The sequence below is a fragment of the Lepus europaeus genome, chromosome X, assembly GCF_033115175.1.
Source record: "Lepus europaeus isolate LE1 chromosome X, mLepTim1.pri, whole genome shotgun sequence".
Taxonomy (NCBI): Eukaryota; Metazoa; Chordata; class Mammalia; order Lagomorpha; family Leporidae; genus Lepus; species Lepus europaeus.
In genome coordinates this window covers 46,738,137-46,750,694 of record NC_084850.1, presented here as the reverse complement: position 1 = coordinate 46,750,694, position 12,558 = coordinate 46,738,137, and the positions used below count along the sequence as shown (strand labels likewise).

The following is a 12,558-nucleotide window of genomic DNA, read 5'->3' as shown; positions in this document are numbered from 1 at the left end:
TTTGAAAGATATTACATAATTATGGTTGTTTAAGTTTAAAACTTTAGATGTAGGCTTTGAGACTCAACCAGTATTCTTTAATTCAGCCCAGACAGTCACATCAAAAGGGAAACATCTATCCTATAATCAGAGGGCAGAATTGCCATCACTCCAATGACATCTAGATTTCTTTTGTCTTCTGCTTTCAATTGCCATTTTCCTGCTCAGCAGGATCTATATTTCTAGGTACATTTCCTGACTGAGAAGCCAAAAGTCATTGTATTTGGTCTGTGTCTTGTATAGACTTCAAAAGGCTAGCTGTAGCCAGAACAGCAAATATTTATGGAGTTGTAACGTTCTCTAGGTACCCCATGTACAAGTATGGCTCTTTCATAACATTATTATTTTGAGAAACCCAACTATTTCTTCCCTGTGAACATGGGGACCAGATATTACAGATTTGGGAGAAACAGCCACTGAAGCCAAGGGATTGGATATAGGGAAGGCTGAGAATGTTTGAGCTTGCTCCTCTGGCTCCTAAGTTGGGAAGCAGGTTAAGCAAGCCACCTGAAAGCTTGTGCCATTGTCTGAATGTTTGTGTCTTCCCAAAACTCATATGTTGAAACCTAGCATTAAAGTGTGGGGCATTTGGTTGATTAGGTCATGAGGTGGAACCCTCATGAATGGGATTAGTGGCCTTATAAAGCAGGCCTGAGGGAGTCTATTTGCCTATCTTTTACATGAGATCACATAGAAGGCAACATGCATGAAGAACGTGCATTCACTAGATACCAAAGGTTCTGGCATTCTGATCATAGATACAAAGCCTCCAGAAGAGAGTGCCATAAGTTCCTATTGTTTATTACTCCATCTAAGATATTTTGCTATAGCAGCCAAATGAACTAAAACAGAAATTGGTACTGAGAACTGGGGTGCTGCTATAACAAATACCTAAAAATGTGGAAGCAGCTTTGGAATTGGGTAATGGGTAGAGGCTAGAAGAGTTTTGAGGTGCACTAACATGAAAGGGCCCTTAGAGAGATTCTGGTGATGGTTCAGAAGGAGAGGTGAGCTACTGAGAGGACTTCAGTGTTCTTACAGGTTACCTACATGGCTGCGAATAGAATGTCAGCTATATAGACAGCAAAGGCCATTCTGATGAGGAATCAGGCAGAGATGAAGAACAGGTCCTCATCATACGGAAATCTGCCAGTGCATTGTTCTTGGACATTCAGCCTCCAGAACTGTGAGAAAAAGTTTCTGTCATTTACATATTACCCAGTCTAAGGTATTTTGTTATAACAGCCTGCACAGATCAAGAAAACTTCCTACACACATGTATATTTGTGTGTCAAGGTGGAGTGTATCACTGGGAATGAAGAGAGAGATCCAGAGGTGTACCTGTTTGGTGAAAAAGAGAATATGTGCCAAGAATCAGAAATAATGTTTAGGATTTCTTTAACTTAATTTTCAGAGACTAGGCTCACAAAGAAAATATTTAGGAAGAACTTCTTACTGAAATGTGAGTTGTACTTTCTGGTAAATAGTTCATTAGAGAATAGAAGTGGTAGGAGTAGGTAGAAGATGCATTAAGTGAAGGGGTGTTGGGGCTGGCACCCGGGCTCACTTGGTTAATCCTCTGCCTGCGGCACTGGCATCCCATGTGGGCGTCGGGTTCTAGTCTTAGTTGCTCCTCTTCCAGTCCAGCTCTGCTGTGGCCCGGGAGGGCAGTGGAGGATGGCCCAAGTGCTTGGGCACCTGCACCCGCATGGGAGACCAGGAAGAGGCACCTGGCTCCTGGCTTCGTAGCAGCCATTTTGGGGGGGGAGGTGAACCAATGGAAGGAAGACCTCCCTCTCTCTCTCTCTCTCTCTCTCTCTCTCTCTCTCTCTCTCTCTCTCTCTTACTGTCTAACTCTACCTGTCAAATAAAAAAAAAAGTGAAGGGGTGTCTTCTTTTGTAAAGGCTGACTTTGTTAATTGGATATGTTAGATTTACTTTTCATTTACAAAAAGCCTTTTGTCTTTACGAAAGATGGATCATCCATTTCTCCTCCATACTGATCAGTTAGCGTATTTTAAATACACCCTGTTTAAATGGCTGCTCCTTTAAAGCAAGGGATGTTTCCTCTATGTTTTGTTTAATATCTAGTCCTCATTTAAAAACAATTTCAATATCTCTCTGGCCTCTGAGAGGTTGCAGTGTCCAAACCCCAATCTTTAAAGTGAAAATCTTGGAAAAAACAAAATGAATTTACGTAACCTATGGCAAATATTAGTCAAGACAAAATCACAGAGAAAGTTTTCTCTTTAGCAACCATATTCTATTGTGCTTGCCCTATTTGAGGAGACTTTTCACCCAACAAATATTTTGAGCCCTTATGTTTTATACACTAGGGATTTGGTAGTACATAAGGCGGAAAAGACTCTGTTCTCATGGAATTTACATTCTAGTTGGGGAAAAGAAGACAAGAAGCAAACTATTAAGTACCATAATCTCAAATAATAATGAAGTCAATTAAAAACAAATAAAGCCAAGTTAGAGGGAAAATAAAATGAAAGGCAATTCTGATCAATATAAGGTGACTAGGGAAAGCCTACAGAGTAAGTAATGTTTAAGCAGAGACCTATATGAGGGAGGGAGAATGTTAGGGACAGCTGGGGTGAGAGTAGTCCAGGCAGAGGAAATAGCATGTGTGAAAGATCTGAAGTAGGGCTATGCTTAGTGAGCAGGGGAACTAGAAAGGGGAGTATTGCCTTTGATGATTGATACAGGTTGTGGTAGAATGTGAGATCAGAACTAAGAACAGATTGTGCGCCTTATAGGCCAGGGCAAATATCTGGGATTCCATTCTAAGTGTAACAGGGAAGGTTTTATGATTGGAGGCTTCTCATCAGGGCAATACGGTGATGTGACTTACATGTTAATAGGATTCTTCTGGCTGTTGTGGTGAAAAGATTGTGGAGGGACCAAGGTGAAAGCATGGAGAACAGTTATGAGGTGATTGCACCGATCCAGGTCATTGTTGTTGGGGGTTCAGACTATGAAAAGGTCAGTGAAGTTGGGGAAAGTGATCAGAGTATGGATAAGCTATGGAAGTAGAACCAAATGATGTGCTCGTAGACTGGATATAGGAAATGAGTAAAGAAAAGAAAAAGTGAAGAACTCCAAGGATTTTGGCCTAAGCAATGGAAGGAAGGTGATGGAGATGAAAAGGGGACTAAGAGATCAAGTTTGTAATAGGAGAAATTAGGAATCCCCTTCGGGGAAAGCTAAGATTAATATGCCTACTAGAGGTTGAATAGACAATTAATGTAGGCAAGTCTGGAGTTCAGGTGAAAATCCTAAGCTGGAGATAAAAACTTGAGAGTTGTCAGCATATAAATGATAAGCAAAAAACGGGAGATGAATACTCAATGAAATTATCTAGGGTGTGAAGTGGGGACCAGAATCCTGGGGAATTCCAATATTTAAATATCAGGACAAATGAGAATTAATATTGTCAGTTTTTCATGATTTAAACAGGTTTCCTCATAGAAGCTGTGGGAGGTAGTAGAGTATTTCTTGGTTTGTGAATCAGAGTTTTAGAAATTTTAAGAGCTGCTGGCTGTTGCTTTGTTGACTAAAGAAGAATAGACTTATTTTCAAACTCAAGGCCATTTTGGTCTCCACTGGCTAAATGACAGGACCCCTCCCCCCTTAACTTTCCTCATAGCAGGTTTTTAATCATGACACTCCATCACTTGTGTGATTTTTGTCTTATACTTGTCTTTCTTTGTGTTCCTACTTCCCCAAAGACTAAGCTCTGAGAGAACTTGGAGATTTTTATTTTATTCAGCACTTACTCTATTCCCCAGTTTCTAGCACCGTGCTTTCACCATATGAGTTCTCCTAAATAAAAGAAAATCTTAATCATTCATTTAACAGAATGAGTTCTAAGTTCCCTTTAGTAGCCAGACACTGCTCAAATTGCTCGGGATACAGAGGTATAGTGGAAGGTTCTGGCTTGGAGGATCTCTGAGCTTCAAATAAGACTGAGCGAAGGGATCCTTGCCATAAAGTATTTGGACATGATCAATATCAATAATTTGTGGAGATGGACTAATTGTACACCTTGTACACAGGATATTGGTATATTAACAAACACTGTTTAGGCATGATGTACTTCATATCTATTATACCGTTATTTGAATTTCAAGGTCAATCTGAAGAAACTGAAGTCAGGAAGTCTCATCAGAGAAGCTAGTCCTACTGAACCAGGAGGTTAAACTGGGTCTTCTGACTTCACTTCCATATTCGCCTCTTTTGTACTTAAATACTCCTGTATTTTATGACAGAATGGAGTCCAATGGAGTAAGATATGGTGCTAGAGTGATAAAAGAATTATTCTCAGAAAAATGACACTTTCTTGCTTCTTCAAGAGCTGCTGCTTATGGTCAAGAATTGGAGTTGGCTGGAAAATAAAAATTCCATCCTAGGCAGGAAATATAACTAGTGACCTTACTGACTGAATCTGTACTATTGCTTTATAGGTTAGGCAGCCAGAGCACTGACTGAGAACATTTGCTGTGCCACATTAACAAAACCATTGCTAGATGCACACATACAGAAAGTATTTAATCTTTTGCAGTAATCAAGATGTGTGAGAAGAGCCAATTCAGAAGTTATTCTAGCTGCTGAGATTGTTGTTCCCTCATCTGCTTCTATCCCCTTTATCTGCAAATTTAGAGTTTTTTTCGTTGTCTATTATACATAATTTTCTCCCAATCTGGAACAACTATAGAGAAGGCTCTCCATAAATATCAAATCATTTTAAAATATATGGACCCACATAAGATCTCCTAGGATCAGGTCATATAATAAAATATAGTTCACAGTCTTTATGATAATAACTGCAAGAATGTAATAACATGGTAATATTAAATATTTTTATTTACTTTTCAGCCAGGAAATAAGAAAGCAACTTTGTTTCTGATCCAATAACAAAATCCCTAGCAATCCACTTTGCAAATACAAGAAGGCAAAAAATGGAGAAAATATTGAATGTCAGTGTATATCAAGTTTCATGTAACCCTTTTAGCCAAGGTACAGCTTATCTCAATGGATTTAATGAAAAACAGTACTTCATTTCGCTTATCTACTTCCTAATGGTATTGAAGGTCATAGGCATGTTATGCTAATTTGCAGAGCAAGAGAGATACTGATCCTTAAGAAGACAAAGTAGTTAATACAAGTTTATACCAAATGATAAAATAAAGACAGGAAACAAATCGAACTTCAATCATTATCATTGGGTAAATACAACATAATTGTCTTTGTAAAAAGAAATACCCTTTTTACGCAGTAGGACGCTGGCGTGTTTCCGTCCATTTCGGTTTTCTACGTGGCATGTATAATTCGCCAGGTCAGCCTCCACCACTGAGTCAAAGATGAGTGCCAGCTCAACTTCTTTTTCTCCAAGATGCTCTTTGAGGAGCCTGAAATAAAGATCATATTCTTGACTTAATTAGTCTGATTTGGACAGAAAACAGCCATGCAAAGCCTCCAGATGGCTCTGTGGCTCAGACAGGTTTCTGGTGGGCACAGAGAGTCCAGCTGGGTGTATGTGCAGATGGAATCTTCAACAAGAAAACACAAAAAGTGGCTTTTGGCCTGAAGGTTAGATTGGAAAGATAAATAAGTGAGGAATTCACGTATCTAAAAGAAGTATTAACATGGCACTAGGCTTTGATGACTGAAGCTAACATGATTTGCTTGGCACAAAGGAAGAAACATTGGGTTCCATGTTCTAAACTGAATTTGTCAAAAATTGATCAGATTTTTGCACCATTGTACGAAGGAAAAAAACCCATAGTAGCATGGGTTTTGTGACAGAAGTTAGAGTTTTTGCAGTAGTGAGGTGAGAAACGGGCATTGAAAATGATTGCCTACAAATGCACGAGTAATATATGTTAATTAAAATAAAAAAATTAAAATTACAAAAACAGGGGCCAGTGTGTGGTACAGCAGATTAAGCCTCTACCTGCAAAGCCAGCATCTCATATGGGTGCCGGTTCAAGTCCTGGCTGCTCCACTTCTAATCCAGCTCCCTACTAATCCTCTCAGGAAGGCAGAGGAGGATGGCTCAAGTGCCTGAGCCCCTGCAACCCATGTGGGAGACCCAGATGGAATTTGTGGCTCCTGGTTTCAGCCTGACTTAGAACAGGTTGTTACAAGCATTTGGGGAGTGAACTAGCAGATGGAAAATCTGTCTCTCTCTCTCTCTCTCTCTCTCTCTCTCTCTGTCTTTTACTGTCTTTCTGTAACTGTTCCTTTCATATAAATAAATACATTTTTTAAAGAATTCAAAAACAGTTGCCTTATAAGAAGTACACTGAAGGTGGCTGATGGTCTCAAGCCCCAAACATCAGTTTTCAGCTTTTTTTTTTTTTGATTGAAGTCTTTACATTTATTTAGTAATTTTTTTTAATGAATATAAATTTCCAATGTACAGCTTATGGATTACAATGGCTTCCCACTCCCATAACTTCCCTCCCACCCGCAACCCTCCCCTCTCCCGCTCCCTCTCCCCTTCCATTCACATCAAGATTCAGTTTTTCTCCTTTCTGTTGTTCAAGTCCAAGTCATGTAGTCTTGGTCCCTAATCCCCTATAATGTTAACCCTCCAAAACTCTGATTTCTCTAGACACTGCTGCCTATTTCTCCCTCTGCTTTCCCCCTTCACAGGAGAAATCCTACCCTATGTGACATCGTCCCCTAGTCTTGCTTTTTGCTTTCTCAACTGAAGTTGTACAGCCCTTCAATAGCCAGGAACAGGTGTTCTTCACAGACGAGCTGGGTTGCCAGGATCCTTTCCTGAGGAGTCGCCTCCTGTTTCTTTGGAGACTTACAATCTCACCAATGACCAGTGTTCTGGGGGAGCTGAAAGTGTGTACCCTGCTAACTTTTCTTTTTTGTCTTCTCCTGTCTTTGCTCAAAGAAGGCACACTTCATGTATCAAAACAGTAGCAATCCAGCAATTAAATTCTGGGGTAGGTACTTCAATGCATATATTTGTAAGCATGAAACATTTTAGATGGAAAATCAGGGAACTGGGATTAATTCTCTTTTCGTTTTGGACACATGGGTATAAGTGCAGATAATGGCCCTCTACTTTACTGGCATTGAGCATAAAGTTGGAAAAAGCAACTGTGCCCAGAGAAACCTGGGTTCTAATTACAGGCCTCCTATGAACAAGCTCATGCTGGATCCTAACAAAGTCATTAACTCAATGGTGCCTTAACTTCATTCATCTTTAAATCAGGGAAAATAACTGTCATGCTTACCTCAACTTTGTTGTGAGAATTACATGGATTAAAGTGATTTGAAAAGTAAACAGCAACATGAACATGCAAAAGAATGTTATTTAACATAAACATTTCATTATCTGAAGGTAGATTGTTTAGATTTTGGTGCCTCCAAAAATATTTGTATTTACATTTATTGACATTTAAAATTGGCTTGGCTTAATCTCTCTGACTCCCCTTGGAGAGAAGAAAGGGCTTAAAGTTGGGTTGGTGGAAGAGAGTTTCTAGAATCCAAGAGTCTCTTCTGCTGGAATATGAAGCCCAAGTTATATCCCACGTAGACATACTTTTAAAATTAACCTGGTTGCTGTTCCCTTCCAACAATATACATACCCGAGGGTTGAAAACACTGGCACTTGTGGCACAAATAAGTCTTCTCCTGCCCTGTACATTTATGTACCATCACCTCACCAGACTGGTTTCAGAATTTTTATAACTAAATTTTTGAGACCACATCTTACTTTAGTCTACTGATCATTTTTCTTACTGATTAAATCTATAATTTCACTCTCTTCTTCATTGACTCATTTACTCCCAACATGTTCCTAAGCAAGAAAAAAATCGGGATTTTACTATCTTTGCGGTTTGCATTGACTTCTGCTTTTTCCACTTTCTCTCTGCTACTGGTAAATCCCACCACATTCAATTTTTAGCTTTGTGTAACCTGCTGTGGAAGAAACCCCTGTCGTTCCAGGAGCTGCTTGGGCACCACAAATTCAGTTTGATTTAAAGCTTCGCATGGAGGGCAGCCAAAGCCTCTGCCAGGCACGGGGTGGAAAGCTGATCCTGTTCCTTCTGACCAACACTTTCCCTCTTCATTTCTACTGCAGTTTCCAAAAACAGCTCTTCACGGGCTGCAGAAAGAATCTGGAGTGAGGATTTGAAAAATGATCCTTGGTTCATCTAATAATATATATGAGGTGTCTTAATTATCAGCTCTTAAAAATCTAGAGATGACTTGCTTTTTTGGAATTAAAGAACAGGTTGGTGCTTATGTCTAGAAATCATCCTGCAGGGCACTCATAATGTCCTAGAGAATATTTTTTTTGACAGGCAGAATGGACAGTGAGAGAGAGAGACAGAGAGAAAGGTCTTCCTTTGCCGTTGGTTCACCCTCCAATGGCCGCCACGGCCAGCGCACCGCGCTGATCCGATGGCAGGAGCCAGGTGCTTCTCCTGGTCTCCCATGGGGTGCAGGGCCCAAGCACTTGGGCCATCCTCCACTGCACTCCCTGGCCACAGCAGAGAGCTGGCCTGGAAGAGGGGCAACCGGGATAGAATCCGGCGCCCTGACCGGGACTAGAACCCGGTGTGCCGGCGCCGCAAGGCGGAGGATTAGCCTAGTGAGCTGCGGCGCCGGCCCCCTAGAGAATATTTTATCTAAAACATTTTATTTTTTGCTGATCCCTAATAATTGCTATGTTCTGCTCTAGATATATATTTTAAAAATATATTTCTGCTTATTTCTTTATTTATTATTTGTTATTTGAGAGACAGAAAGAGCTCCCATCTGCTGGTCCACTCTCCAAACGCCTGCAACAGCTAGGGCCAGCCAGGAAATCAATCCAGGTCTCTCTCACGGGTTTTAGGGATCTAAGCACTTGAGGCATGATCTGCTGTCTTCTAGGGCACTCATTAGAAGGAAACTGGACTAGGGAGCAGAGTTAGGACTTGAAATCAAGCACTCCGAAACAGGATGTGGGCTTCTTAACTGCTAGGCCAAATGCTCACCCTGGTCTAGATATTTGGTGTAAGAGAAATACAAACATTAAAAGGCCTGGCCCCTACTCCCATTAAGTTTTAAAATTTAAATGACCCAGCCATCCCACTCCTTGGAATTTACCCAAAGGAAATAAAGTGGCAAACAAAAAAGCCATCTGCACATTAATGTTTATTGCAGCTCAATTCACAATAGCTAAGACCTGGAACCAACCCAAATGCCCATCAACAGTAGACTGGATAAAGAAATTATGGGACATGTACTCTATAGAATACTATACAGCAGTCAAAAACAATGAAATCCGGTCATTTGCAACAAGATGGGGGAATCTGGAAAACATTATGCTGAGTGAATTAGGCCAGTCCCAAAGGGACAAATATCATATGTTCTCCCTGATCGGTGACAACTAACCGAACACCAAAGGGGAAACCTGTTGAAGTGAAATGGACACAATGAGAAACAGTGACTTGATCAGTCTTGTCCTGACTGTTGATTTACAATGTAATACTTTATCTCTTTTAGTATTTTTTTGTTCTAGTACTGGTGGTTGAACTCTGTAATTAACACACAATTATTCTTAGGTGTTGAAATTTTAACTGAAAAGTGATCCCTGTTAAATATAAGAGTGGGAAAAAGAGAGGGAGGAGATGTACAATTCGGGACATGCTCAATTGGACTTGCCCCAAATGGTGGAGTTAGAAATGTGCCAGGGGATTCCAACACAATCCCATCAAGGTGGCATGTACCAATGCCATCTCACTAGTCCAAGTGATCAACTTCAGTTCACAATTGATCACACTGATAGGTCTAAGAGTCAAAGGGATCACACAAACAAGACTAGTGTCTGCGAATACTAACTGATATAATCAAAAAGGGAGAGAACGATCCAACATGGGAAGCGGGAGACACAGCAGACCCACAGAATAGCAGATGTTCTAAATAACACTCTGGCCTCAGAATCAGCCCTTAAGGAATTCGGATCTGGCTCAAGAGCCCATGAGAGTATAGCAGATATGGAAAGCCAAGACACTCTGGAAAAGAAAAAAGACCTAAATGAAAGATCTCTGTGAGTGAGATCCCAGTGGAAAGAACGGGGCCATCAAAGAAGGAGGTACCTTTCTCTGAAGGGAGGAGAGAACTTCCACTTTAACTATGACCCTGTCGGAATAAGATCGAAGTCGGCGAACCCTAAAGGCTTCCATAGCCTTGGCAACTCATGACTAGAGCCTAGGGAGATTACTGACACCATAAACAAGAGTGTCAAATTGTTAAATCAACAACAGGAGTCACTGTGTACTTTCGTCTCATGTGGGATTTGTCCTTAATGTGTTGTCCAATGTGAAGTAATGCTATAACTAGTACTGAAACAGTATTTTTACACTTTGTGTTTCTGTGTGGGTGCAAACTGATGAAATCCTTACTTAGTATATACTGAATCAATCTTCTGTATATAAAGATAATTGAAAATGAAAAAAAAATTGGTTTTAAATTGGAAATTGCATAGAAAATTAATCAATTTTAAAAAAATATCATGTAGGATCTCTGTCCTTAATGTGCTGTACATTGTGATTTAATGCTATAACTAGTACTCCAACAGTATTTTTCACTTTGTGTTGCTATGTGGGTGCAAACTGTTGAAATCTTTACTTAATATATACTAAACTGATCTGTATATAAAGAGAATTGAAAATGAATCTTGATGTGAATGGAAGGGGAGAGGGAGCGGGAAAGGGGAGGGTTGCGGGTGGGAGGGAAGTTGGGGGGGGGGAAGCCATTGTAATCCATAAGCTGTACTTTGGAAATTTATATTCATTAAATAAAAGTTTAAAAAAATAAAATTTAAATGAGGAGTTTAAACCTACACAGTTGAGAAACTATATGAAGCTTGTGGTAAAACAGAGTGGTATAGTCATGCTTACAATAGATTGCTTTTAAGAGGGAGAACTGCCATTTACTAACTTAGCTAGAAAAGACTTCAGAGAACTGGCTGCACAAAATGAAGAAGGGAGAATGTTTTCCAGAGGACACGGTAGGAGCAGTTCTTTGCAGATGTTGTGAAAGAGATGCACTAAAGTGACTGGTTTCAGAATAGAGGATATAGGTGATGGAATCCTGAGATATACACATATTTCAGATGACCTCAGGACTATCTCATTCCAAGGTTTATCTTTTTTTTTTTTTTGTGAGGATGCAAGGACCACAGGTATTTTGATTTTTTAACTTTTTAACAGCTGTATTGAAGTGTAACTGATATATAAAATACTGCACATATTTAATGTATATAGGTTTTTTTTAAAATTTATTTGACAGGTAGAGTTAGACAGTGAGAGAGAGAGAGACAGAGACAAAGGTCTTTCTTCCATTGGTTCACCCCCTAAATATCTGCCACAGCTGGTGCTGCACCAATCCAAAGCTAGGAGCCAGGTGCTTCTTCCTGGTCTCCCATGCGGGTGCAGGGACCCAAGCACCTGGGCCATCCTCCACTGCCTTCCCGGGCCACAGCAGAGAGCTGGACTGGAAGAGGAGCAGCCAGGACTCGAACTGGCATCCATGTGGGATGCTGGTGCTGCAGGCAGAGAATTAACCAAGTGAGCCACAGCGCCAGCCCTATATATAGGTTTTAAAGATTTCTTTATTTGAAAAGCAGAATTACAGAGAGAGAGAGAGAGAGAGAGAGAGAGAGAAAGAAAGAAAGAGAGAGAATAATCTTCCATCCACTGGTTCACTCCCCAAATGGCCACAATGGCCAGGACTTGGCCAGGCTGAAGCCAGGAACCAGGAACTCCAACCTGGTCTCCCATGTGGGTGGCAGGGATGTTCTGTTGCTGCTTTCCTAGGTGCATCAGCAGGGAGCTGGATCAGAAGTGGAGCAGCTGGGACTTCAATTGGTGCCTATATGGGATGCCAGTATTGCAGGTGGTTGGTTATTCTGTTGTGCTACAGCACAGGCCCCCAAATGTATCCAATTTGAAAAGTTTAGATATATGCATACATCTATGATGATGGTGATGGTAACCAAAGCAGTCCAAGGATTAACATTTTTGGCAAGCTAAAATAAAAAACAATCAATTCAGATGACAGAAATCAATATCTTCAAAAGTTTTATTCAATTAGGAATTAAATATAATTTATATTTATATTTATTTAATTATATATAATTAAAAAGTAATACCAGGGGCAGGCATATGGCACAGTGGTTAAAGTCACCACTTGGGATACCTGTATTCCATATGGGAGTGCCTGGTCTGAGTCTCAGCTTCTCCATTTCTGATTCACCTTCTTGTTTATGCTCATCCTGGGAGATAGCAAATTGATGACCAAAGTACTTGGATTCCTGCCACCCACATGGGAGACCCAGATGAAGGTCCAGACTCCTAGTTTTGTTTTGGCCCAGCATTGGCTGCTGTGGACGTTTGGGGAGTAAACCAGCAGACGGAAGATTTTTCTCCAATCTGTCTCTCTTTTTCTCTCTGCCTTTCAAATACAATGAAAACAAATATTTTTTTTAAGTAA

The 12,558-nt window shown here is 40.4% G+C and overlaps 1 protein-coding gene across 1 annotated transcript in view; it reads right to left on the bottom strand.

The window, feature by feature from the left end:
- The window catches only part of IL1RAPL2 (interleukin 1 receptor accessory protein like 2), a 653,603-nt gene that overhangs the window by 24,492 nt on the left and 616,553 nt on the right, over positions 1-12,558 (bottom strand). Inside the window, exon 9 of the mRNA XM_062183034.1 lies at positions 5,311-5,456. Within this exon, the coding sequence (XP_062039018.1) occupies positions 5,311-5,456 (146 nt within the window). The remainder of the gene's footprint in view (positions 1-5,310; positions 5,457-12,558) is intronic.